At 41.3% G+C, this 27,554-nt stretch overlaps 1 protein-coding gene and 1 long non-coding RNA gene across 4 annotated transcripts; both read left to right on the forward strand.

Moving 5' to 3' along the window:
• The first annotated feature begins 225 nt into the window (after positions 1–225).
• Positions 226–20,258, forward strand: LOC119229559 (helicase with zinc finger domain 2-like). Of its 3 annotated transcripts, none has more exons than XM_037490045.2 (20): positions 226–1,216; positions 4,131–5,692; positions 7,245–7,428; positions 8,704–8,811; positions 9,297–9,811; positions 9,906–10,541; positions 10,849–11,644; positions 11,767–11,842; positions 12,009–15,366; positions 15,499–15,584; positions 15,721–15,846; positions 15,928–16,083; positions 16,167–16,311; positions 16,402–16,530; positions 17,089–17,281; positions 17,931–18,077; positions 18,268–18,477; positions 19,119–19,275; positions 19,489–19,656; positions 19,735–20,258. In XM_037490045.2, the coding sequence occupies exons 2-20, from the start codon at positions 4,338–4,340 to the stop codon at positions 19,860–19,862; spliced, it is 8,673 nt and encodes a 2,890-aa protein (XP_037345942.2). In that variant the 5' UTR covers positions 226–1,216; positions 4,131–4,337; the 3' UTR covers positions 19,863–20,258. The 3 variants fall into 3 exon arrangements, with proteins under 3 accessions (XP_037345942.2, XP_037345945.2, XP_037345944.2); XM_037490047.2 differs by lacking the exon at positions 226–1,216 and adding an exon at positions 1,276–1,775; XM_037490048.2 differs by lacking the exon at positions 4,131–5,692 and having other exon boundaries at positions 229–1,216.
• Positions 20,259–25,358: 5,100 nt separating this feature from the next.
• LOC119229405 (uncharacterized) lies at positions 25,359–26,170 on the forward strand. Its single transcript, XR_009956841.1, has 3 exons — positions 25,359–25,438; positions 25,506–25,599; positions 26,076–26,170. It is a non-coding gene; the product is annotated as an uncharacterized LOC119229405 (long non-coding RNA).
• The last annotated feature ends 1,384 nt before the right edge of the window (positions 26,171–27,554 follow it).

Here is a 27,554-nt window from a genome sequence, read left to right on the forward strand (position 1 = left end):
ACACTCATTGTTTGTTGCTCTTTTCTGTATGATAATTGAATTAATTAATTAATTAAAAGTTGAAAGGAAGAGCAATCTGTGTGGTCAAATTGGGTACTTCCTTGCTAGATTTAGCAACTTTCAGAGCTAGTGTTGCTCGCTCCTTTCATCGGAAAAGAGTTGGCAGCGCCGTTCATTCTAAAAGGTCTAGTTAACTCTGGCTAGTTTCTCTCCTGTCCCCAGATTTAACAGATGTATATTTTTCTACAACTACCTATTTCTTTTACTTGTCTTGAAAGGGCGCGCAACCCTTTTTATGCCTGATGTTCAGTCCCGTTGACAGTAGACGTCATACAAAGTCTTTGGGAGTGTCCGAGAGTCAGAGACAATGTCCCTCAGGAATGTATGTGCTTCAACCTGTGGTTAAACGTGCTTACCGACAGCCACTGGAGTTTAGGCCCATAATAAATATATATATTTAAAAAGAAAATAGACATGGGTATCAAAGGATATCCAGCCTTAAGCCTAAATAATGTGAACAAACAGTGAAGGGACTCTTTTACAGAAAAAGCAACCAAAACTACACAATCTAAATAAAAGACGTTACTAAGAGATATTTGTTTTCACAGCTGACTTTTTGACTTGATTTAGTAAGAAAAGCACAGAATAGACTGAATTAAACCAAAAAGGGGTGAAGGGCAAAGCTGAAGATTTGTGTGGATGAGATGTGGTGGGACTTCTGTTGTGATGGAGGCGGCGTGTATATGAGAAGAAGAAATCTGATTAGTTGAACTGGAGAGTGAATACTCTGAAGAATTGCAATAGTTTTGACAAGTTTCTAGTGAATAATATCAAGAATAACATACCTTGAAAACAGGTGCAATCTTAGCCGTGTGATAAATTGCTATATTTAAAATAAACAATTATTTAATAAGATAAGATAGATAGTATAACATGATTCAATCACCTAATAGATGACGTGTAGAAACCAAATTGCATGCAGCTTCTCGACAAAATGAGGAAGAGGAAATGGTGTAAGGAGCGCGCATGCGTAACAGATGTGACATCACAGTCTATGGAAAACGAAACTTAACTTGAGTTATTGCGATAGAGACAGAACTAGGGAGGGGCCGGTTTGCCCACAGTAACAATAATATGACAGCGAATCCGCACTAATCTGACAATTTGACATGGAGGACATCTCCGACCATCTGCAGGAGGAGCAGTCGAATCGACGGTAACACACTACTGTTGTAGTTTACTTTCGTTGTAATTCATTCCAATAGTATTTTTAATATTGTTATTCTTCTTATTAGTAGTAGTACTAATGGTAGTAACGTTAGTAGTATAAGTAGTAACTGCGGCAATATTGTCAAAATAATATACTTGCAGTTACGGACAGCAAAAAAACGGCTTTATGATGGTTGAATTGTAGAACAAGTATTTTAGAAAACAATGTGTGTTGCCTTTAAGACCCTCACTGGCCGGTAGTTAGAGCCTTTGGAGCCGCTGGCTTCGTTCTGTGAGCCGTTGCTGCTGCCTCGGTGGTCACAGGATAAATGGCGCCATCTGGTGGACACACGATGCACGTTGCGTGTTGCGCGTAATTGCCATGGTGACGGTCTGAAGAGTGCGTTATTTAAGATACAGTTGTGCTAAGCGTTGTGACGTAGCACCAGATAAAAACAAGGGGAAGATACTTGTGTTAAAGTGCGCGCAAGTATTACAACAGGAAGAGACAACTGACAGGAGGCAAGAGAGAGAGAGAAATTGTCCGGACGGGATCCGGATTCAAGGTGAGCACCAAGCCGGTAGCGCAACTGTCGACCATCCCTTTAGAGTAAGTTCAGAGTGTATCCAAGGGGAAAAAACAAAGCCAGCCTGGCTAGCAACCGAACTGGGAGCCGCTCACTACGTAACGGTAGTCCCGAGGTGTCCGTCTCAGTGATGAACCGGACCGGACACCAGTGGCGGCTAGTGGATTTTCTTTTTGATGGGGCCAGTGAAATCAATGTCAATGAAAATATTTATAACTATATATAAAACAATATTCAGAATATGATGTAACTACTATCTAGTACCAACTATTATAAATATCCAATATAAATATATTATAATAAAGGATAAATATATTACAATATACATTTATTTATATAAAATCTATTAGAACATGTATACGTATATATTGAGATGCACCCATGAACTTAGTTTTTTGGGGAAACACCCGATCCGTGTGTTGAGGAAAGACCAACTCAAAAGCCCCACACAATAAATTGAATGAATAAAATGTGGCTGTTTTCGTCCACGTGCTGGTTGTGTGTCCTCACGTGCGTGTGTGCGTCGCAGCTGGGTTAACCTCAACGGCGAAGTCATGCGCGAGGTGCGCGAATATACGGCGTTAGCACGTAGCCAGGGCCGGCGCTAGCCATTTTGGTGCCCTAAGCACAAATGCTTGTTGGTGCCCCCCCAACCAACCACAACCAGGGAATAACAACCATTCAGAATTTCTTAGTTAGGTTCTCTTTATTCCCCAAATAACTTCTAAACATACATCATTTACATAAACAAACATGAAAAGAAATAAATTATATAAAAGATAAAATTATAAATACCGAATACCACCACAATTACTAAAAACATTCAAGTATATATAACAGTGTAAGTAATAATGTGCACATTTCTTCAGTAAATAATATACATAAGTACAAATAATAATAATAAAGTGCAAATAACCATACATAAGTACAAACTGCACAGTAGAATTTACTTTACCATCTCTATAAAAGAGACCATTCTGCTATCCGATAGAACTATTACAAACACTACCATCAGTTGTCAAAGGCCCTACAGAGGTGCACGCCTGCCTTTCCTAGCTGCAAAATCAGCTATCAGGTCATCATATGACAGTTTCTGAGCCACGTTCCCATTGATGCTGATGACAGTTTAATCAGAAATACCATTGCTAGCTAGCTAGCAACCTAAGGAATGATTGCTAGTCTTATTGCTAATGGTAACAGAAACGATAACGGTAACATCTAAACAAAAACGTAAGTGATAACATAAAAAACAAATGATAACAAAAACGGTAACGGTAACAGAAACTTCGGGCGGCCCGCGGAAGAGTACCGAATACGGCCCACCGGCGATCCGTGCGGACATTATGAGCGCGAGTATGTGTGGCCAGCCGGCCGCCCGGTGACCGCTAGCACGTAGCACGGCGCTGCACGTAGCTAACTGGCTAGCTAAACATCCCAGGTGTAGAAGTCTCTAGAGAAGCTCCCCTTTCACGCCGGTTCGTTTTCTGGTCGTGAGGTCCTGCTGATCTGGGTCTGCGGCGAACTGCTTCTTAGACCCTCCGCTTGGGACACGGCCCGAGCCCAGCTGAGACCAGCGGACAAGCGGACAGGAGGGGATATAATCCATGGTTCAAAAACACAAATATTGACTATTTGTCAAATGTATTTTTAATATAATAAATAATAATTTAAAAAAATTGCGTCGCTCACGGTTGGGCCAAAAAAGTATTAAAAATAAATATCCACTTTTTAACCAGTTTTAAATGTCTTCTCAATGCAAGAATCCCCACTGGGATATTACACACTATGATACTGTACATTGCTTGTAGGTTGTTGTATGCCATACAACAATGTGTTGACTCTTGTTTGTACACTTGTGTATTTAAGAAATGGCCAAAAGCTCAATTTTATAGTCAGTTTATGCTACTGCCTGCTACAAGCTAACGTGCCAACGCTACAAACAAGCAGCCTAGCCATCATGAGCGGCATGAAACGATAATGAATGTTTGCATTATTGGAGTCCAGTGGTTCAGAAAGCTAAAAAGTGTGTAGTTGGCATGAAGCCATCTGTTGTGTCGGCTTGTTGTCTTCGCCCTGGTGGTACGGACTGGTGCTACCTACATTGTTCCAGCAGTGAACACGCACTCGTGTTCTACAGAACAATACAGAGAGAATGTACTCACCAAAGGCTCACGGGACCATCTCCAAGTTTTATATGAAAAATGAAATACCTTCAATTAACGTCTGAGTGTCGACCACATTTTACCATCCTGTCTGATATGTCTGTGGATAAATACGTTCACAGTTTTGAGCACATTTCTCATCATGCTGTCCTTCTCCTTTTTTCTTTTTCAGACTAATGGGAGAAAAGTTGGACATCTCTCTTTGGCCTTCAGATATGTCACAGACCAGTTGATCCTGCTTCATTCTGTTAAAGGCCCCTGACTTAGTGCCTCGGTTAATCAGACTGGTAACTGTATATCCTCAGCATCTGCAACCAAAATACTATAATCTGCACTTTTTAATCATCTGTGCTGACTTCAGCATAATGAAAGTATCACAATGTCGGCTACTGATTCCAAACTGGCTCCTCTGTCATCAACACATGACCTCAAACTTGCATGCACTCAGTGCTCTGTCAAGGAAAAAGAAGTCACGTATACGTTGAAATCGGTCCTCCACCAGTGTGCTTGCAACCTCCTGCTCTGCAGAGCCAAAGGGGGCAGCAAATGGAGGCCGGTCTCCAGGCGGCCCATGTTTTCAAATCCAAGTCAGTATCAGATGTGCCACTTCTATGTGGAGGGCCTCGGATGTACGTCCCACAAGAACCGGTGCACCTTTGCGAGAAGTGCAGAGGAAGCCACCGTTTGGACGTTTTTAAAGCACCACGGTCTAGACCACATGCTCCTCTGTAACCTCATAGCTCAGTCTGAGAGAGGAACGGATCCGCCCGGTAACGCGGACCCACTGGGTGACCTCTTGTCAATTCTGGAGTTGAAGGCTGTGTGTGATCAGTGTTTCGTGAATGAGAAGGAAATGACATACATCGTTCAGTCGATCAGCCACAAGTGCAGCAGAGATCTGCTTTTAGCCAGAGGCAATGCCCATCATCAGTGGAGGCCTGTCTCTGAGCGGCCTACGGGTGCCCATATTGGTCGGAATGTTCTTTACCAAGTGTGTAGGTTCAACGTTGAGGGCTCTGTATGCACAGAGCATGGACCACAATGCACTTTTGCCAGGAGTTCTGAAGAGGCTGTGATATGGAACCTTCTGAGAGACCGGCGCATCGATAAAGGCGAGTTAATTCGACTTGTCATTGAGTCTGAGCGTATGCAGACGACACCAGAAAGTGCAGCCGAAAGCATCCGCCAGCAGTTTTCAGGTGAATTCATGGAGCTCTGCAGAGAATGCTTCCATGACTGTCCACAAAAACTGACATTCAAAAAGTGGAATTCCACTTGCTCAGCAGATTCAGCGCACAGCTGGGACCCGGTCTTAGTTCATCACCTGTCGGAGAACAGTAGAAAGCACGTCTACAGCCAGGTGCGCCCCTTTCACCAGAACTGCCAGTTGACCTTCTGCACTCATGTCAGGCAAGGCAAGCCCTGCTGGCACCAGCCCGGCCACTGCAGCTCTGCGCAGAGCGAGGTGGAGATGGCCGTGTGGAAAGCGGAGGAAGCTGGGCATTCCGTGCGACCTCACCTCCTTCGGATGAGCCAGGGGGAGCAGACGGAGCACAGGAAGAAGGTCACCATGTACTGCAAAGTTTGCCTCCTGATCCTTTCCTCTCCGGAGAGCTTCTACAAGCACTGCAGCTCTTTGGAGCATTCTGAGTTACTCCGTGAGGACACCACCACCAGGTGGAAAGGACGCCCGCCGCCACACAACCACCGGTCTGAGCTTTGGCTTTGTGAGAGGTAGACAACTCGCATTACGCGTTTGACAGACACACTGTCGTTTCTCGTTCCACTACGCGGGGAAACGCTTAAGGCCCTCAAAACTTCAACCAATGTTTTTACCTAAAATACCTGACCTACTAACCTAAACTTTTGACTGGTTTTGTATTTCTGTTTCTTACTGCTTGAAGGACGAGGCCAGTTAATACAAATCCCATGAAAAGGCCAACACCAACATCTCATAACTACCCCAGCCTCAGCCCCTTCATTCCGACTGAAGACATTACTGAATATGTACTGTCATTTAAGAGAGATTGGCACTGGAGGTCTCAGACAGAAGGGGGTAGTGCATTTGTTGGGGACTATTTTCCGCGGTGGATTCATCTTAATTTGTGTTTCTAGTCATTTCCAAAGACTGGATGGACGGGATGATTCTATTAGGATCCTCAAATAAAAAAGGAGAATATCTTCCTGAGTCTATTAGCCAACATTTCTATCTGCGGTACACCTTTAAGCCGCATGAGGAAGCTGAATATTCTTTTAGTTCTGCTAATTGTAGTCTACATCCTTTTTGTTTAAGTAATGAATGGAAATGGAAATAATTAGATTGACTGTTGACTCTGACTAAATGTATTCATTTGGTCTACTTTACACATTATCTAAACATCTAGTTTAACACATGAATTAAACAAAATGGTATTGTGTGTCTTATTAATACGTAATATATATATATACAGTATATATTACAAGAGGTAATGCATGAATGGCAGTAAAACAAGACTTACAGATAAGCTTTAGAGGTTCAGCTTTTTTTATAGTTGATACCAAGGAAATAAACGTTTTTAAATCACTGCAATAAGGAATAAGGATTGAGGGTAAATGAACCACAGGGTGGAGGTCCATGGTCACTGAAATGTTTTCTGATGGAGCTCTATGGATTATATAAGAAAGAGAAGTTCCCCAATAGGAAAACTCACTGTATACAGACAACATGGTTGAAGAGGTAGAAGATTTATCAGGTTATGGTATACTCATGACATGTTTGTCATTTCCTTAGGTTTGTTTACAAGAACAAAAACATGTAAAATACAACCCTCATTGTTAAACGTATTGGAGATAATGCAACACACACGGAAAGGATGATGATCTAGCATTTTGTCCAAAAAAGGATTGCAGTGTCCATGTCTATGGAACCCCATTCTCATCATTTTTCCTCATTATTTGTATTCTCTATCCCTTCATTCTTTTTTCTTAGTGGGGGAAATGGGCTTCCATAGTTTTTACTGTGTTTGATCATTTATTTCATTATTTCATTATATTTCACTGTGGACTGACATTTATGCCATGATCAAACATACTTTAGTCCGTTTAATTGTTTAAAAAAGCCAATAATTGTTATTGTAAACTGTGTGTTTTTTTAATTTATTAACTCATATGTCTCTACTTTGTTTGCTATGTTTAAAGGTTTTAACACATTAGGGAAACATAATGGGTATACATGTTTTTTTTAGCGTCCAAAGTGGTAGTTTGATTGACCGATTCTTATTTTGTTGTAATTGCCCTTTCATCCTAGACCACAAACGTGCGAATACGGCAGCAAGTGCCCGAAAGCTCATTCTGTGGAAGAGCTGCAGGAGTGGCTGATGCGTGCTGAGGAGGAGAAAGAGATCCGACACAACATCGGAGCCCAGGGTCTCATGTGCTACAATGAAAACCTACTGCAGGAATACAAAAACACCAGTAACGAAGTATACATTGTGAGTACATACATGACTCACCCCAAGCTCACAGCCAACTTTATCACTCCTATTGAGTGAAGGCCTGATGCGACACACACAAAGGAGACGATGCTACAACATTTACACATCAGAAATAACGAGTGTATGTTAAAAACTACACAGGTTATAGAGTATGCAGTCTGTCATTGATGCCTTTGGCATTTTTATTAATTTCATAAACTACAGTAGATATTCCTGACTGAATTAGAACCTAATGCATTGTGGGTGAATTATGATAGCAATGCAATAGACCTTTTTCACAACTTCCGTATTTGTTACCAGAAAATAATTGTTGTGGTAATTTTCTTCCTGTCTGGTTAGAGCAACGGTAAACAAATGGCACAAGCAACAAGAAAGAGTTATTGTAGTGTTCCGGGCTGTTCTTGTTATTCCCAAAAGCAGCCAAATCTGTCGTTTCATTCCTTCAAAAATGGATTCAGGCTATCTTGCGGGATGAAACTTTAGCATTAAAAAGGGAAGCACTTGTGTCTGCAGCAGACTGTCCCTAGCCCTTTTGCTTGGAACGATTTCAAAAAGGGTGCCTGTGTCTGAGCAGCTTTTGCCGCCTACATTCGGCTGACATTATTGTCGCTACACACGAGACGTTTACTTAGACAACCATACGGAACAAATTTATACCATTATGCTTCATTAAAAGCAGACTATAAAGCTTTAGTGAGGTATTCTATATCCTCTATACATACATAATGTCTAAGTGGACACTAATGTTTTGTCATTCTAGTTAACAGTTGAAACAGTTGAACAGTTGATACTGATGGACAAATTTCATCAATTGCAATATCAGCACATTTAATTGCAGGTAAATCTGTGAGCGAACTTTTTCCCGATGTGTTGACGATTGAAACGAAGTCCACTTTCACATTGATTACGCATTTCCGGTTTTTGTGAAAAAGGTCTATTCTGTTGAGATGGTCATTGTATAAAGATAGAGATGTTAATATAGAAATAGTGATTTCTGGTTTCCACAGACATAACACTCTAAAGAAGTCTCCTTTAAAATCCCCATCCATCATATTAAAAAGAAAAGGAAAACCTTTCAAGCCCTTATTGTCCCAGGCCCAAAGATATTAAAGCTAAATTTCATCCAGGCGTAACAGCTGACTATACAAGATTGGCACTTCTAACAAAGTTGGTTAGTTGACGTAAAACGTAATATGTTCACATTACTAATGGCCAGCTTACTCCTCAGTTCTCCTCACTGAGAAACGGCAATTAGATTCACTCTTTCAACAGGTATCCGAAGAAGTTGACGGTGTCAGCATCTCTTGTGATAAAGAATTAGCTGTGCAGTGGGAACAGATTAATGCACCATTTCAGTGGAACTTCAAAGTTGAATCAGAGGTATGATTTTTTTACAACAAGGCTTGGTTACATTTTCTGTGCATGCCAGAATTTTTCGATAATATATACAAAAATGATCAGTCCAAACCTCTTAGATAATATTCCATCTTAATATATGTATATAGATGTAAGCTTTTGCAAGTATTTTATAATAGATCTATGACAGAGCAATAATTAGTGAAATAAATAGTCAAAATAAAATGAACAAACTGAAATGACCCGAGCTTCATTGATCAATCTATGCGGTGATGATCAGGAAAGCCGGGGGTGGTGGGGCGGGATTTTCCGTTTGTAGACCGACCATAGTCAAGCTTTGCATAGAGTACGACTGTGTATGTAAAGGTGTATATACAGAAATGAGAATAATATAATGCAAGAGCTGTGTATTAGCCCAACGACTCGACTTTTCTCTGTGTCAGATTAACAATAACACATCTGTAAAATACCCTTTTCGTACGCTTATTTTAACATTTTTCTGTGTACAGAGACAACTTGTGCACGTGGCGCTGCTCAAGCAGGAACCAGGAGCTTCCTTCACCCTCGGGGAGCTCGGTTCTGTGCCCTGCATCTACTCCTCAGGTGTTCCCTTTCTCAGTGAAGACATGACCTATGACATCACCGTGTCCTTCACATCCATCAATCCTGGCCTCTACGACCAGTGGTTGGTCTTAGACTTCGACACAAGGCCAGTGCTACTGAAGAAACTCAGGGTCAGAGTAGGCCAGCTGTCCCTGGATGACGTTGAGCAGCCGACCTTGGACGCTGGGGCCCCATTTCAAAGTGTCGAGCGTTGGCATCGAGGGAGCAGGGTGATCATCCCGTGTACGTCCAGGACAGAAGAACAAGAGGAGCTGTTAAAGGAGTACAAGCCTCCACAGATTAGCTTCCAGTATAAGTCCTCCATCAACAGCCAAACACCTCTGAGTAATGAAAACTACAAAGAACGAATGCATAACTTCCTGCACAATGAGGAGCGAGCCGAGGACCAGATTGTTTCAAGGTAGGATGCTTGTCTTTTGCGTCTTCCTTTGATGATGTTTAGAATTTGCACATGTATCAAACCTCTAAGGTTTTCTTTTCTTTTTTTCTTTTAGACTAAATGTTCGAGGAAAAATTACAACGTGTGACCGTCTGAACAGCACAAAGTTTAGCCTGCAGGCGCCTGCGGGGGAGCTGTTCTGTGCGGTCTCAATTCCTTGTAATCTCACACCAGACACACCAGAGGGACAGGCACTAAAACGAAGCATCCAGTCTGCCCTGATAGCCCCCTTATCTTCACATTCTCCAAAATCCAAGGTCTATGAAGCCATCATTCTGCAGGACCAAACAAGCGAAAACGAAATGCATTTGCAACTGTCTAAGAAATGTTGCTCAGATCTCGCGCTCCGAAGCGATGACTCGTATCCAATGGAGGTGCAGTTTCAGCTTGACCGCCACAGCTTCTGCTCCATGCACAAGGCCGTAGACCTTCTTCCTGACACAAAAAGAGTGCTTCCAGACCTTCCAAACTGCATCGTTCCTGTGAATAACATCTCGTGTGAGAAGTTGAATGCAAAGCAGCTGTCGGCGGTTAACTTCATCACGGGTCGTTCCAACGGCGCGAAATGTGTGGCACCTCTCCTCATCTACGGACCGTTCGGAACTGGGAAAACATTCACACTCGCCACAGCGGCCAGAGAACTTTGTAAGCAGCCCCACAACAAAGTGCTCATTTGCACCCACACCAACAGGTAATGTATATCGTTCAAAATGTAATTCATTAAATAGCAGTATTTTTAATGTTTAGATGGTTCACTGCACATTTTCTTTAAATGCCAAATTTCAGCTAAATTATCTTTGTACCTCTTGCCACTAGATCGGAGATTTATATCATTTTTCTACATATATTTCTTCTGCTTGTTCTGTTTGTTACGTGTTAATATTAGACTGTAAATCTTTTCATTTGATGCCTGTATTAACTGTACATACGGATTCACTCATACTGTGGGCCCACCAACAAAACTGCTGTGATGACAAACGTTTAATGTTTCCATTCAGCTCTGCAGATCTGTACGTCAGAGATCACTTGCACCCATTCATTGACCAGAAAAATAACGAGATGTGGCCAATTCGAATAAAAGCAAACAGTAAAAGTGGTTGGTTTGCCACTGATGAGATCACTCGAAAATACTGTTTGCTTTCACAAGATGGACAGTTTTTCTTACCACCTACAAAAGCTGCCCTGGATGGCCACAAAATAGTCATAACCACGACAACCATGGCGAGACGTTTTCACGACCTAAAGCTCCCAGAGGGATATTTCACCCACATACTAATTGATGAAGCCTCTCAGATGCTGGAATGTGAGGCCTTGATGGCCCTTGGCCTTGCTGGGCCAAACACCAGAGTTGCTTTGGCTGGAGATCACATGCAAATGGGACCCAAGCTTTTCTCAGTGGATGATCATCACCGCTCAAATCACACGCTCCTCAACCGTCTGTTCCATTACTATCAAGGTCAAAAGTGTGACGCGGCCGAGAGAGGCAGAATAATCTTCAATGAAAACTACCGCTCAAGCAAGGAAATAGTGGAGTTTGTGTCCACCCATTTCTACGTTGGTCAGAATGATGTCATCAAAGCCGTTGGAAATGTTCCGGCTCCTGAAAATGGCCATGCACTAAAGTTTCACCATGTCCGGGGAGAGTGTCTCCTGGACTCTGGGTCCTTGTCTTGGTATAACCAAGAAGAGGTTAGAAAAGTGGTTGAAGAAGTGAAGGAGATTCTGAAAGACTGGCCAATGAGCTGGGGGACAAAGAAACTAAGCTCCATCTGCATCCTATCAGAGGGAAATCAGGTACATCGTAACTCACTATAAACAGTGAAGATGTCTGCATGAATGTATATTAATATTATGTAATGCTGTATATTGTCAGTCTTAATGATCAAATTATCTCAAATGTGTGTTCCAATTGTTAGGTACGGCACATCAGGACATCCCTTTCAAGAAGAGGCCTTTCTGAAGTCCACGTCGAAAATCTTGCAAATGTGCAAGGTAGTTATATAAAACTGCATTGTATTTTTTTTAAATAATCTGTTCTTAATGCCTAGTTGGTTAGATATTGGTCAAATCAAAATACATGGATGCATTTTTTTAAAAGTGTTAACAGCAGTTTACCTAATTAAATGACGTAATGGGAATTGTCTAAATGTGTTGGCAGGCAAACAGTTCAGGGCAGTCATACTGACGGCTGTGCAAACACGCGACAGCTTGAGAACATCTCACCTGCCCGGTCTGGAGCTGTTCAATGACGCCCGTGTGTTAAACACTGCCATGACCAGGGCCCAGTCCCTTGTGGTTGTGGTGGGCGATGCCGCTGCGCTTTGTTGCTTTGGGAAATGCTCAGCGGTCTGGAAGAGCTACATAGATCACTGCATCAGCAACAATAGTGTTTCACCGCAGCATTACGCTCAAGATTTCTTTGAAAAAGATGTCATGGAAACGGCAAGGTTTCAAAAGTCTGAACAAGTGGATGAGAGAAACACCCTCAGTGATGCAATTCTTCGAGAGTTGACAGATGAATACAAACAGCTGAAAGAAGATATTAATGCAGAAGAAGGAGACTTTGGCAACCATCAGTCAACAATCAATCAGTCAAGGTCATCACACAATGTCAGTGATGTCAATAATGACCTTTTGGCATTGTGTGAAAAATGCCCACAGGTTTACCAGATAGGAAAATTTGTCAGGGAGACAGAAAGAAAAGGTTATGTGGTACCTTTTCATAACCCGGCCGAACGTATCATCATCAAGGGAAGGGAAAACCTGAAGCAAATCTTCAGTGGGGATGAAGTGATGGTAGAATCATCAAGAGTGATCTGCATCACCAAGGAAGCCAAATCAGCCCGTAAACTCGTGTGCTTCCTTGAGGACGAGGATCACAGCAAATCCCGACAGAATTCTGACGAAAAATATGTGAGAAGGACAATGATTCCCATCACAAGATCCGCACCAAAAATCTGCATACTGATCAGCAAGAAAAGACGTGACTTCCTTCCAATATGGGAGCAGACAGGTGGAGAGTGGTTCCTCACATTCTATGAACCTCTTGATGACGACCTCAAACAAAATTATGTATTTGTGGTACAAGTGATTGGCTGGAAAGCAAATTGCCACATTCCATTGGGGAACGTCATACGTATTCTTCCAATCGGAAGTTCTTTTTCTGCTGCACTACAGATCTTGAATGAAGAATTCAAAGTTGCACCCAACACATGTGAATCAGACAGTGTAATCACCTTCGAAGATGAAGACAGCACACACAGAAAGGACGTAAATGCCAAGTTTACTTTCACTGTTGATCCAGAACATGCAAGAGACTTGGATGATGCCATCAGTGTCATGGAAATTGGAGACGATGAGTTCGAGTTGGGAGTCCATATTGCAGATGTGGCCAGCTATGTGAGTAAAAATTGTAAATTAGATTGCGATTCCAAACAACGTGGAGCAACGTACTACGAGAATACAAACTGTATACATATGTTCCCTAAAGACGCCACTGAACACTTCAGTCTCCTGCCTGGAGAAGGTAGACGTCACCGGGTGGTTTCATTGATTTTTAAAGTAAAAAAGACAACAAATGAAATCATTGGAGAGCCCAAATTCCAGCTGTCATCGATCGAGTCAAATCGAAAGTTGTCTTATGAGAAGGCAGGGGACATGATCACCAAAAGATATAGGGACATACCTCGATTTGACTCCATAGAAGACTGCGTGACGGTGGCTTATTGTTTCGCAAAAGCCCAAAGGATGTTGAGGCCTGTCGATTGGGTTTACTCTCAACGTGATGATGACAGATTGCCCGGAAAGCGCAAAGCCAATCTGATGATTGAAGAGCTCAGTCTGTTATTTAACACCCATGCATCAAAGTATTTGATGAATTCAGAGGAAACCATGCATTGCACACCCCTCCGCTGCCAAGCGAAACCAAATCCTGAAAGAATCGAAGAATTCAAGAAGAAATGCGGAGGATTGATATCCCTGTCTTTTCATGTGAAAGATAGAATTGACGTCGAAGAAGCCCCGAACTGTGAGAACTTCCGCATACTCACAGAAGTGTGGAAAGATATCCAGGCAGCTGCCAGATCAGATGATGTTGACAGCATGGTGGACCTGATCGCTGCAGATGACATCCACCCACTGCTCCAGCCAGTCATTGATCAGTTCAGAAGGTGTCAGAGTAGAGCTGAAGTTCTCTGTTCCAAGTCCTCCGCTAAAGCACAGCAAGGGCATTATTCTCTGAACCTAACATCCTACACCCAAGCATCCTCGCCAATACGGCGGTACATGGACGTCATCGCGCAGAGACTTTTGCATTCCATCATATGCAACCGCAAAGTCCAATACAACACCCACGAGATCAAGACTTTGTGTGGTCAATTTGAGGAAAATGTAAGAGCTGCAAAAGAGTATGAACAAAAGGCTGAGCAAGTCCGTTATGCAGTGACCATGAAACACCAAAGTGCCCCAAATCTAGCCTTTGTTGTTAGTCCCAACAAGGACCATTTAGCAGTGGCATTTCCTTTTAACAGGAATGCTTATGGAGAGAGAGTATCAATTGCATACAAAGATTTACAACTGTGCGACCAACCAGTTTTTGATGAAGCAAACAACTGTGTCACTCTCAAATGGAAAAGGCGGATTTACGCAGTTGACAACATGCAAATCCACCAGGAGCTGAAAATGTCAGGCCGTGATCCCTGCGTTGAGCTTCCACTGGCAGTATGGAAGGACATTATTGAAGCAGTTCACACAAAAGACTGGGATCATGCAAAGTCTCTCACAATAGAGGCTGATACGAAGCGACTGGAAGAGCTACAGTTTGCTGTGGTGCCTCATTCCGAGACTAACGACAAGCTAGTCGAACAGGAGCATGAGGTTGCCATCGAGGTCCAGCTGCAAAGTGGTGACACCTTGCAGGTCCAAATGACAGCAGAGATAAAAAGAGGCTACCACATGCCTGCTGTTCAGTTGGTGTGCATTAAACCAAAGTTTGAGATTTGTGTGCACCATGTCCGCAGCTCTATCACATGTTTCACCAGATCTGCAGACAATCCGTCGAGGATTTTCTATAGCGACCCTGAAGAGTACGTACGGATCTGGAAACCGATGTGTGAGATGGAATCCGTTGCCAATGCAGTGGGTGAAAATTACAGCATAACCATTGAGAACTTGGAGGTAAACTTCAGTAAAGGGCAAGAAGGCACACTATCAGGAAGCTTCTTCTTACCTGCGGCATGGATCGATCAATGGGCCATTGAATGCAACCTTTGGAAGTGCTTACTATGTATCCGGAAAAGAGGTTTGACCGTGGATTCTGCACCAGTGGACAGCCGACCGTTTACGTGGGTGGCCCACTGCCTCACAAGAAAAGTAACCAAAAGGAAGAAGCCTCCAAATGAAGGAAGTACAGTACACTTCGATGTCCATCAACTGGCAATGGAGACCATCCCTCATTGTGTCTATGGGAAAAACACTTGTTTCACAGTGGAAATAATCCCAAAGCTCATTCCTGACATGTAAGTACAAGTGTAGTTCACTTTTCTCTCGCTTTTGTTACATTGCTAAATTGGACGTTGATTTTTTTCTTGGATTGCCTTTTATTCAGCTTTGATTCAAACTGTCACCATACACTTCTTTTATGTTTGTAGCCGGAAAGAAGACGCTGTGCTGAACATTCCATCTGCATGTGATCTGGTCAAGACGATAGCGCTTGGAAAACACATTCCAAGAGAGGGTATGTCCATTAGTCCACAGTTGCATACACTTTTAATGAATCCATTGTATGTTCTTACATTTTAACAGGTTTTGAGTTTGATTGAAATTATTTTATTTTGTGTGCAATAAAACAAGTAGTCATTTTGTCTTTGCAGTGGAACCAAGTTGGCACAGACCAGGCAGAGACTCATCAGCTGGGCTGCTAGACTTTAACATCAGTCAGCGTCATGCTGTGGAGAAAGCTCTCAATCATACCTTCACGCTCATTCAAGGACCACCTGGTGAGAGCAGGGACGTATGTTCATCCTTATGCTTCATCAGTTCTGCTGAGAATAATGCCATTTTTCCCATTTGTCTCATAGGAACTGGAAAGACTGTGGTGGGTGCTTACATAGTCTTCCGTTTCTTTGAGCTGAATTCTCTGTACCCAAGAAAATTAATTGACGAAAGTGATGAGAACAAGAAGCAAGTCATTCTTTACTGCGGGCCGTCCAACAAGTCCGTTGATGTCATTGCAGGCAGGTTACTTTGTTTCTCTGCCGAAATTTTTAGCATTATTTCTCTCTGTTGCTACAACCAATGATTTACTGTTAAATCACAGAGCATTTGTTGAAGTTTGGGGACCGACTACGGCCCCTCAGGGTCTACAGCGAACAAGTGGAGATGCTGGATTACAATTTTCCAGACAGCGCTCTTCAGTTTTCCCAGAGGCCCCACCGGCAACAACGTGGCAAAGAGGAGCTCAAGTATTATCATCACAACAGTTAATGACATTTGTTTTTTTTAATAATGTCTTGAATTATTAACCAACACTGGATTATTTGACGTGGTTTTAGGAGTATCACACTGCATCATCGCATGAGACAGGACCAAAACCCTTTTTCGGGTGATATAAAAGAATTTGATGAACGCATTCGAGATGCCATTGAGAATAAAAAACAGTTCACTGCTGAAGAAGTGAAAGAGTAAGTTCAGATGCACTGCTGCTTTTAATGTCACAATGTGCACCAACCGCCAAGACAATGTCCATTTATGTCTAACATATTATGACAATAAACGTTTCCTGATTCCTGATTACATACTACTCAGTGAATTGGGGGGTTCTTAAATACTCTCTTTAACTTTGTGTTGTTTTTTTGAGCATGGAATAACCCGTTTTCAGGTTTCAGACTTCAAAGATAACTACTAACTGGTTGCTTTTGGCAGATAACTGTCTGGTAACTTCCCCAGATCCAACATTATTTTTTTACTGCTACTTAACACCATTTTGCGCCATTTTCTGTAAGTAAGTGAAAGTTATACGAAAAAAACCAATACGACTGTTCAATTGGAGGTTGCATTGTACAAAGGACAACCGCATATGAAAGTGGCCGAAATCAGAAAGGAGAAGATCAGATTCCATCTGCTTCTCATATGTGCAAAAAATGACAGATCTGCGCCACTTTTTCTTGCCATTTGCACGAAGACAGCTAACAAGGAATCAAGCAATTGTAAAACTCATCATAGATTGTGCTTTTCCACAGATACAAAGATCTTCTCACAGAAGCTCGAAAGTTTGAGCTTCAACAGCATGACATCATACTGTGTACATGTACGCAGTCTTCCAACAAGACACTGACTTCCACACTCTGTGTACGCCAAATAATCATCGATGAATGTGCAATGGCCACAGAACCCCAGGCCCTGATTCCATTGGCCTGCAACAAACCAGAAAAGGTGAGCTTTCCATCTCACTGTCCTGCTTGTGCTCTTTAACAATGCATCTGCATGCGAACAATGAATGTTGCTTTCTTTGTGCATCAATGTATGAAATCCTGCATGGAAACAATATTTTTAAATATAAGTTTGAATGTTGAAAAACTTTTTTTTAGATTATTATTCTAATCCATATAAAAAATATAAGGATAGTTAAAACGGAAGATGCCCAGTGCATAGCACTGCTTTTATCTCGTTCACCAACTGATGCTGAGCAAAGTAGGGGTTCTCGACTATATGTCATCTTTCAGCTTGCTAACAATTACTAAATTAGGTTGCAGATTCAAGTTGTCCGGGTGTAATATTCTGCTCATTCTAACTATCACTGAATCTAAATTCCATCATGGATCTAAATGAAATGTGAAATGACTACATCCAAGCTAGCTAACAGAAGCATAACACGTATGTCTCTACCTGACAATGTGACGTGATGTCCAAGCATTGATTGAAATAATGCTGTTTGAATGACTTTCAGTGTAATCTATTGCTAAAATAATGTCTGTCTCTAGGCTATTTTTACATAGCTGTCTTTGTATTAGGACAGGTATTCCGCCTCTCGTTGAATCATCACTAGATATTGATTTGAATGTTTTTAAATGATCCCTTTCAGATTGTTTTGATCGGTGACCACAAACAGTTACGACCCATTGTGAAGCACGAGCGCGTGAGGAGGCTAGGGATGGCCAAATCTCTGTTTGAGCGCTACTATACAATGCACAAGAGCAGGGCGGTGATGCTGGACACCCAGTACAGAATGGTGAGCACATTAAACACACGTACACTATATATATATATATATATATATACATACAGTTTACAGTGTGCATCAGAATTGTATATTATATACATGATTGTATGTACTGCCTGCAGAAATATTGTACTACTATATGTCTTAAGTTAAATATTCCAAATTGTGAATAATAACTATCAGTTATTTGCCTTTCTAGCATGACAACATATGTGCGTTCCCATCACAAGAATTTTATGAGGGAAAACTAAAAACTGGGGAGGAGCAGCCGAGGAGCGTCCTGCGTGTTGATAACAAGACGATGCCGATCGTTTTTGGGGACATCATTGGAGAGACCGTCAGTCTGGTCGTCAACACAGCCAAGGGCAACGAGAACTCTAAAGCAAACAAGGAAGAGCGAGTCCAAGCGGTACGATGTCCAGCTGTTTAAATAGTGCCAATGTTATAACTTTTCTAAATCTGCTAAAAGAAGTTGTCCACACTGCTCCCTTTGGGCTTCCTTCCAAATGGTCATTATTCATTTAAACCGTGAACACAATAGTTATTAGTGCTCACAGTTATTAGTGACTCAGGAGACGCATTGAGTGCACAAAGGTAGACAGGCAGGACTTTAACAGGCCTTCGGAAAATGGTCTTTGCTAAATAATAAAAAGTAATTATGGTTTGATGGACATGGCCATCTTTTTTATTCCGGGTTTACAATTTTTTACACTATTGGTAGATTACAGCCATGCGTAGCCCAGAGCGCTAACCTCGGCCCAAACTATGCTAAACACAAGTCGATTGGATTGAAACTAGTGGATGCAAATGTTCCCAAATCGTATGACTTCCACTGGCAGTATGGAAGGACATTATTGAAGCACTTTACACAAAAAACTGGATCATGCAAAGTCTCTCACAATAGAGGCTAATACGAAGCGACTGGAAGAGCAACAGTTTGCTGTGGTGCAACATTTCAAAATCTACGCTTTGCAGTCGAATGGATACCCAGGGTGTGACGTCATGGGTTTATGCTTTTAATCATTGTATTTTGCTTTGGTTCTTTTGCAGGTAAAAATTGCGATGGAGCTTGTGGAGAATGCCGGAATCAAACAGCATGACATTGTGATTCTGACCCCCTATAATGCCCAAGTGTCAGAAATCCAAGATGAGCTGAAGGAAAATCAAATGGATCGTGTCGCTGTTACAACAATCACTAAAAGCCAAGGTGACAAATCTTTTACTGAGAGTAAAGTCGTCACACTACAATGGAAAAACATATTTCAGAGTGAAACTGCTCATTCCGAAGAATCTCTTGTAACCAGTATGTTCGAGCTCGTCCCACTGGAACCACCACTTCCTGCCCTGATGGGCTCTTTAAAGCGCTGTGTCATTCTTTGACAGTGGCTCATGGTTTGACATGCAACATTGTGTCTTCTAGGAAGCGAATGGCGTTACGTCATCTTATCCACAGTGTGCTCTCTGCCAATACATGACATTGAGAAAGATCCAGACAGAGCTTGGCTATCCAAACATCTGGGCTTTGTGGGCGATGCCAACCAGATCAACGTGGGCATCACCAGGGCCAAGGAGGGACTGTGCATCATCGGTAAGATACCTATTCCTACGCTCACAGCTCATAGCTCCTATGTAGCTTCATAACTTCAATGTTTCTGTCCTCTCAAAGGGAACCAGCAGTTGCTGAGCTGCTCTAGAATTTGGGGGAAGCTTATTGGTCATTACAGACTTCAAAATGCAGTGACAGAAGCATCCAACATTTCAGTGTCGCATGCTGAATTCATCCATGATTTTTAAAAGTAGCAGACCAGAGGAAAACAGCAAGACTTCATTAAACACGTGTATCACATTTGATGTACTCTTTTTACAGTTTTACATATATTTGATGTTTTTGATATTGTCATTGTGCTCTGATTGCTATTAGGAAAATCAACTGTATCTAGAATTGTATTTTTAGATGTGCTCATTTAAATTTTAAATTTCCAGGTTCAAAGACTGAATAGTCTGGGATTTAATGGTTGTGTTTACGAAGCATTTTACCTTATATTGTATGTTCAGGGATGGGCTTCTGCTACAAAAATCTTAATGAAACATTGTCATTGAACCTAACATGTATTATGTATCATTGACTCGATGAAGGCTGTTGTAGTGACCATTTGTCTTTGGGACCAATAAATTATTACGTCAAAAGTCCACCGATGCACCTACTGTTTAATTTTTTTTACGCAGCAAGATGGCGGATTGTCCAGGAAGCCTTTACTTTTGTTTCACATTTATTTCAAAAGAGGCCAACAAACATACAATATATAGCTTGGCTGCCTTTCCTACGCTGTTCACACTGTGGCTCCTATGCTGTAGCTGCTTTCCTATGCTGCTCACACCGCTTTCCTATAGGCTGTGCTGGTAAAAAAAAAAAAAAAAAACAGATGCATGCTGGTCTTATACCTGACTATGCCCTTAAATAACCTCCAGGTTCCCACAGTATTACCCAACCAATTAGCCGTTCAATTAACCAAACAATTAACCAAAACTATTGCATACATTGACAAAACGAACTCGGTGGTGTAGTAAAATATACAAATTAAACTGTCCTAATGTCTACAATTCAATTTTACGTTTCTGCAGGAACTAGATTTTGTCAAGTAAAATTACATGTATGTACACAATTTATTTATCTATTTAAAATGACTGTGTGGTAGGAGTCTTATTATGGATTTTCTCATAAAATGTAAATGTTTTTTAGTCTCTGCTAGAAACACTAAAATACTGAGTATATGTTACACTAGTTTAGAGTGCGTTTGAATCAGCGCATGTGCCTTGGGACAAACGAAAGTACCGCGCAGATGTCCATCCATTGGCAGCAGACAGAGTTGTGAATATCTCTGGAATCTCTCAGGTCAGTCACAGCTTTATCCATAAAGAGTTTTAAATTCATTAGCAGTTTAAAAATGTTTTGGTGATTAGTTTGAAGCACTATAGGGACTGTATACCGAGCGGTCTACCCTCCATGGTTTGTGTGAAAGATGCTTGGTGCTAGCTGTCCTGTTATTAGCCAGTTCCTTCCACCAGAGTTGCACACCGTGCGATTAATCTTTTTCAAAGCTATTGTTTTTTGTCTCCTGTACTGTCTCGTGTAGCGTGAATATAACATGGTGCTATGCCGAAGTTTTCCGTTTTTTTAGTTATTTTCTCTGAGCTTTGACCTCGAAACATCGTCTCTCAACTGGCATGGCAGCCGCGTTACTGCGGTCAACTCAGCCAACACTCGGATATCCGTGGTCAACTCAGCCGACACTTGAAGTTTATGCTGACATTTACGGTATTGAGCAAGTAACCGGAATAAAAGCTATTTAATTAAATATTATGGACAATGACTGAAGTATGTGAGTTAGGGACCAGTCTGACTACTCTTGTACAGTAAATGCAATATTTTTACTGTACATTTTTTGAGAAAGCCCTATAATTGCAAGTTCAAAAACACCGTATATACATATTTGAGCTGCAATAAAAACAAATTGCTCAATAGTTCCACACAAAGACTAATGTACCTGTGTTAATGACCTCCTACACTACAACCAGGATGAATATAAAGCATTTTTACTGCACAGATTTTAAAATATCTTCAAAGTAAAAATCATATTTGTGCAAGTTCCAAAGCACCATTTCTCAAAGTTTGGACTGCAATAAAAACAGATTTAGCAATAGTTCCAGGCAAAGACCAATGTACCTGTGTTAAGGACCTCATCGACTACTATCATAATGAATATCAAGAATTTTTACTGCACAGATTTTAAAATATCTTCAAAGTAAAAGTCATATTTGTGCAAGTTCCAAGCACATAGCACAAACAAAAAGTCATATTTTTCCTTGTTCAAAAACACCATGCACAGGATCGTTGCTGTAATGTTGGGAGTCAGAGAGAGTTGGCTGTCAAGTGTCACATCGAGATTCCTAGCAGTCAAAGTGGCCGTTAATACGGAGTTGCCAAAGTTAATAGTCGAGTCCTGGGTAGGAGAATCTTTTCCCAGAAAGAGAAGTAGTTCACTCCAGTCAGGGTTGATTTTCAGATGGTGAGTGGACATCCACTAAGATATGTCAATCAGACAGGCAGAGATCCGCCCTGTTCAAGACAATTCCCCAAATTTGTTCTTTAAAAATATATTTAAAATTTGAAATGGAAGGTTCAAAGATGTCTTAAACACATGAATCAATCATATTTTGGACTCATTGAGAAAACTATTTTCAATGTCATTCCAACACTGAGAAATTACCCTTTTAAAATTGAAAAAATAGGACTTCTACTTTGGATAATTCTCTGAATTTGTACATTTGTAGCGTACAGGAGTAGTACGTTGGTCTTTATGTGGAACTATTGAGGAATCTATTTTTATTGCAGCCCAAATCTGGAGAAATTATCTTTTTAAACATGTACATGTATGACTTTTACTTTGGAGATATCTCCAAATTTGTGCAGTAAAAATAATTTATATTCCGCATTCTGGTAATCAGAGAGGTCCTTAACACATTTGCATTGGTCTTTGTCTGAAACTATTCCTGAATTTTCTTTTATTGCTGTTCAAGTATGGAGAAATTATCTTTTTGAATTTGCAAGAACTGGACTTTTAGTTTGCAGAAATCTCCAAATCTGTATCCTGACACTATTGCTAAATTTGTTTTTATTGCAGTCCAAACTTTGAGAAATGGTGCTTTAGAACTTGCACAAATATGACTTTTACTCTACTTTTACTAGATATTTTAGAATCTGTGCAGTAAAAATGCTTGATATTCATCATGGTAGTAGGAGGTCTTTGCCTGGAACTATTTCTAAATTTGATTTTATTGCAGTCCAAATATGGAGAAATGGTGTTTTAGAAATTGCAATAGGGCTTTTACTTTGGAGAAATCTCTAAAAATGTACAGTAAAAATATTGCATTTACTGTACAAGAGTAGTCAGACTGGTCCCTAACTCATACACTTCAGTCATTATCCAGAATATTTGATATTTAAATAGCTTTAATTCCGGTTACTTGCTCAAAACCGTAAGTGTCAGCATAAACGTGCACTAAAATTCAAGTGTCGGCTGAGTTGACCACGGATACCAGAGTGTCGGCTGAGTTGACCGCAGTAACGCGTTGCGGTGTATCGTTGAAGCTGCGGGTCAGGAGACAAACACAACAGTAGAAAATGGCTGTAAATGAATCTATAAATTATCAGTTGCCAGAGGTGTGGACTCGAGTCATGTGACTTGGACTCGAGTCAGACTCGAGTCATGAATTTGATGACTTCAGACTCGACAAAACGTACAAAGACTTGCAACTCGACTTGGACTTTAACATTGATGACTCGTGACTTCACTTGGACTCGAGCCTTTTGACTCGAGAAGACTTGCTACTTCACATGAAAACTAGGGGAAAACATTTTCACACGGCCGCGCCGCTCTGTTTATCTGCATCTGTCAAAAAAATGTGCGCCACCTGTATGCAGAGAGCGCGCGCTGCCTGCACGACATCCAATCACTGCAGTCCCACCTGTTTCTGATTCGACAGCATCTAAACAGGCACATTGCAAGACAACCAATGAAGCGCAACAACGCGCCAGTTGGAAAAATGATACCGAAGATAGTTTTGTTTGGCTATAAAAATGACGAGGTAGTCGACAAAAAACGAGTTGCAATTTGCGAAACATGCGGGTCGAAGATTACAGACGGAGCTGCCACAACGTCCAACTTTGTTCGACACCTGAAGTTGCACAAACAAAGGTAAGTTTTGAACGAATGCTGAGCACCTTATCGAATGTACCGTAACTCACGAGCATTTACCGTATCAACGAGACAGCTCGTTCATGCTTACAAAAATCGGGATTTTTGAACCCGGATTCAGACTCTGATGGAAGTCCTCGCCAACATTATATCAACGTCCGTTTTAAAGTACTATAACAGTCACAGTCCATCCACCATTACCCTTCCCTTTGTAGTCTAGGTCTGTGAGGCAGCGCACCATCACCCAGGGTTCTCCGTCCCCACTATAATAAAATGACTCGAAATGACTCAAAACTAAAATGGTAAGACTTTGGACTCGACTTGAGACTTGTTGGCTTTGACTTTTGACTCGACCAGGGACTTGCTTCATCTTTGACTCGACTTGACCTGGGACTCAAGGGCAACGACTTGAGACTTACTTGTGACTTGCATAACAATGACTTTGTCCCACCTCTGTCAGTTGCCCTAATAAAGATGTGTTTTCATTCACAGGAGGCTAAACTGTTGTTGTATTTAGGCGGCTGGGACACGAGTTGACCAGAGGGAGTCAGGAGAGCTGGGCTGTTCAGTGACTAATCAAACATTGCACCGTTGTGATTAGACAAGTAGAAATACACTGTATGTATGCATGACACAATATTGCTGCTTTTATTGTTCATCCATTCTACACTGTTATGTACTGAACTCAAATGTAATGGTAAAAGCGACAGCAGTGGTGATGTTTGTGAATTCAAATAAAAAATGATCAATCACTAAGTGATTAAACACTAAACATTAAACATTTATAAGATCCAACAAACACTTACTGTTCACAATATGCAAGTTTTGACACTTGACATCTTTTGTTTGATGTCATAGTTATTATCTTATCAATTATCAATTAAACAATTTTTTCTAACCATTGTTGCTGCTTAATTTTCCAACTCGCATGCATTTTATCAAATAAACTTTAAAGTATTGAAATCGCTATATTGTTTTAGACTTTTAACTTCAAACTTTAATCACTCCTTTAGTTCACATGTATTTCCATCACCTCAGCTTTTGTCATATCATTTGTGTTACTGTCACCCTTTAAAAAAAAGTTTTTTTGACCATATTTTGAGATCTATCATTTTTTCTGTTCATATACAGTGTGACCCTACTCTTGGGAGCCAATACAGTTGAGGTCTAGGGAAGAGAACAGATAGAGTTTCAGCGCTGGTGTCATCAGAAACGGTATGTTAGGATGGTCATGCAAAAAGTGCAGCTTTGAGACATTTAAACGCTGTGGCAGCCAGAAGGAAACATGGCCCCTCACAACACAACACATGCACCTGCAGCGCCACGGAGAGCACCATCAGAGGAAGACAAAAGGTAACAGCTACTCAGAGAGGTTCCGGACCAAGGATAGCTCCACAACAGGTGTACACAATTTCCCCCCTCTGACAGGGAGTCTCAGCTGCAGACGGTTGGGCCAATTAGCAGCTGCATAAAAGAGAGCTAAGCAGCCACAGTGGGGGTGAGCAGAGGAGGGGAGCAGACACAGAGTGCGCGATACGTGACCGATACGTGACCCAAACATCGGAGCAGTTTGGACTCACCAACACTCTGGAGGACAGAGCCCTAGAGGAGGATGTGAGTAGCCTCTGAGTAGTCTGAAGAACCCTTTGCTAACCCTACGGCTCTTCTGCCTCCCTTTCAGATACAAGCTTGAGGAAGCAAGGAGCTACCTAAGAAGGCAAATCTGAGTTACAGTTTCTCCTACTCTCCTCTCCCACACTTTATGAAGAATAAAGGTTATGTTTTGTTGCATTGAAACTCTGCCTAGTGACTTGTTTTGACCGAAACTCCCTAAGTCTTGTTTCTGAGGGTTAAAATGCTTAGATCTCTTAAAACATTATAGACTGAAACCCCTACACTCTGGTCAGGTCCAGTCACTACCATGCTTGTATTCAGATTAACAGTTAATTGTGTGTTTAAAGATTGTGACTATGGTACAAACACATTTACAACTTTTGCATCACATAGAAGTCGGAAGCACAATCCTCACTGCCTTCAAGATATTAAACATGCTGTATTTCAGACATAGTCTAATCAGGCAACAGATAATACTAACGGGTTGGTAGATGTAATGTTTGCCTTTCTCAATGTTGATCATTTTAAGAAGTGGCTGCTTGGTGCTTTTCAGTCTGATCTGTATTCAAAACTTGTCGAATTCATTTTTCACTGTTTTGCCATTAACTAATGTGATACTTAATTCTTGTCATTTCAGTTCCCGGACGAGTTTCGGAGAATAGCCACAATTTCTCACCAAAGCTTACTGCCCTGATGAAAGCCAAGGCTGAGGCCCCACCTGGATAAACTGAGTCTGGTATGTTTGCTTTAAAGGGTTCCTGTTCACATCTTTTGCAGGAAGACCGATCTATGGTGTGTCAGTTTCACACACATTCTGCCCCTGTCCTAGACAACACAAATTCTCACTGTCTGTAACATACTTCTGCTTTCCACACATGGCCCTTGCTCTTTGAAAACAAACCACTGCTCCTTGCACAAGTATTCGTATTTTCTGACATGATGGTATATTGTGTACAGATTATTGTTTGGAATTGACTCTTACTCTTTTCACCGAACCCAAGCACTGAAGTCTTTAAGTCACAGTTCAGTATGTTTTGGTAAAGCAAGAAAAAAAGAACCTGAAGTTTCATTTTTTTATGAAATAACTGTAGAGTGAATAAACTAAGACTTTCTGTATTGCTGCAACCCATTTGAACTTTTCCTGAGTAGAGTGTAACCAAGCAAACACATACATGTAAATAAATGTATAACTTCAAATTTCTGTGTACTATGCACAGTACAATATCCAATACCGTAAGACCTTTACTTGAGTGCAACATCTATGGGTGATTTTAATAACTTTTTTTTCTGCACCAAAGTAGTATTTTACCACCAAATTTAAAAAACTTTTACTCAGGCATAGCTTTTACATACTTTTTACAACACTTATTGTAATTGTCTATAGGAGGCTGGTATTCCTACTCTTATTTTTTTTTTTTTTCTTGTGAATTTTATGCAGGAGGACAATCTCAGTCAAGATCCTGGTCGGCCATGGTACTGATGGAGAAGAACCAGTAGATGTTTACATCATTCTTGAAGGGAAGGAGGTATTGACCGGATGCAGCAGCACAGCCAAAGCTTGCACATTGCTTATGGGACTGATTTATTCCCTGAACCTTGCATACCCCTCAGCTCTGCGCTACACCTTTGCGGTGTTTCAAAACTTTTCCTGGAACTGAATGGGATAATGCTGTCTCCAAAAGTACATGCGTTGAAGTTGCTGTCTTAAAAGCTATTTCCAGGAGGTACACTGTGCAGTCTTAGGCTGCGTCTCATTTCTGTCTTACCCCTTCCCCTTACCCCTCCCCCTCGGTTTTGCGCGTTCATGTGAGGGGAAGTGGTGTCTCAATTCTCATTTTGATTAAGGGCTAGGGCCAAGGCGTAGGGCTACATAGCCCTTGAAACGAAGTTTGCGGAGGACCACACTTGAAACAGAGGGGTAACAGTTAACAACGTAGGAATTTCTCAAAAGTGCCGGCATCAAGTTTTTTTTATGGCTGAACGTCGTACCATGACTTGATCCGTAAGCAGTCGTATTCGTCTGAGAAACAATCGTCTTCTTCTATGTCTTTGACTGATGGCACCCAAGCGTGCAAAGATAAAGAGAGCCCAGGCAATCGATATCACGACCTGAGAC

Source organism: Pungitius pungitius, chromosome 8, assembly GCF_949316345.1.
Source record: "Pungitius pungitius chromosome 8, fPunPun2.1, whole genome shotgun sequence".
Lineage (NCBI taxonomy): Eukaryota > Metazoa > Chordata > Actinopteri > Perciformes > Gasterosteidae > Pungitius > Pungitius pungitius.

Bases quoted from the DNA above. Each gene is read 5' to 3' on its own strand.
- LOC119229559 (XM_037490045.2), top strand. From the start codon at position 4,338: ATGTCGGCTACTGATTCCAAACTGGCTCCTCTGTCATCAACACATGAC. The intron at 15,367-15,498 runs GTAAGTACAAGT...TTATGTTTGTAG, and splicing joins CCAAAGCTCATTCCTGACAT to CCGGAAAGAAGACGCTGTGC. The intron at 16,531-17,088 runs GTAAGTTCAGAT...GCTTTTCCACAG, and splicing joins ACTGCTGAAGAAGTGAAAGA to ATACAAAGATCTTCTCACAG.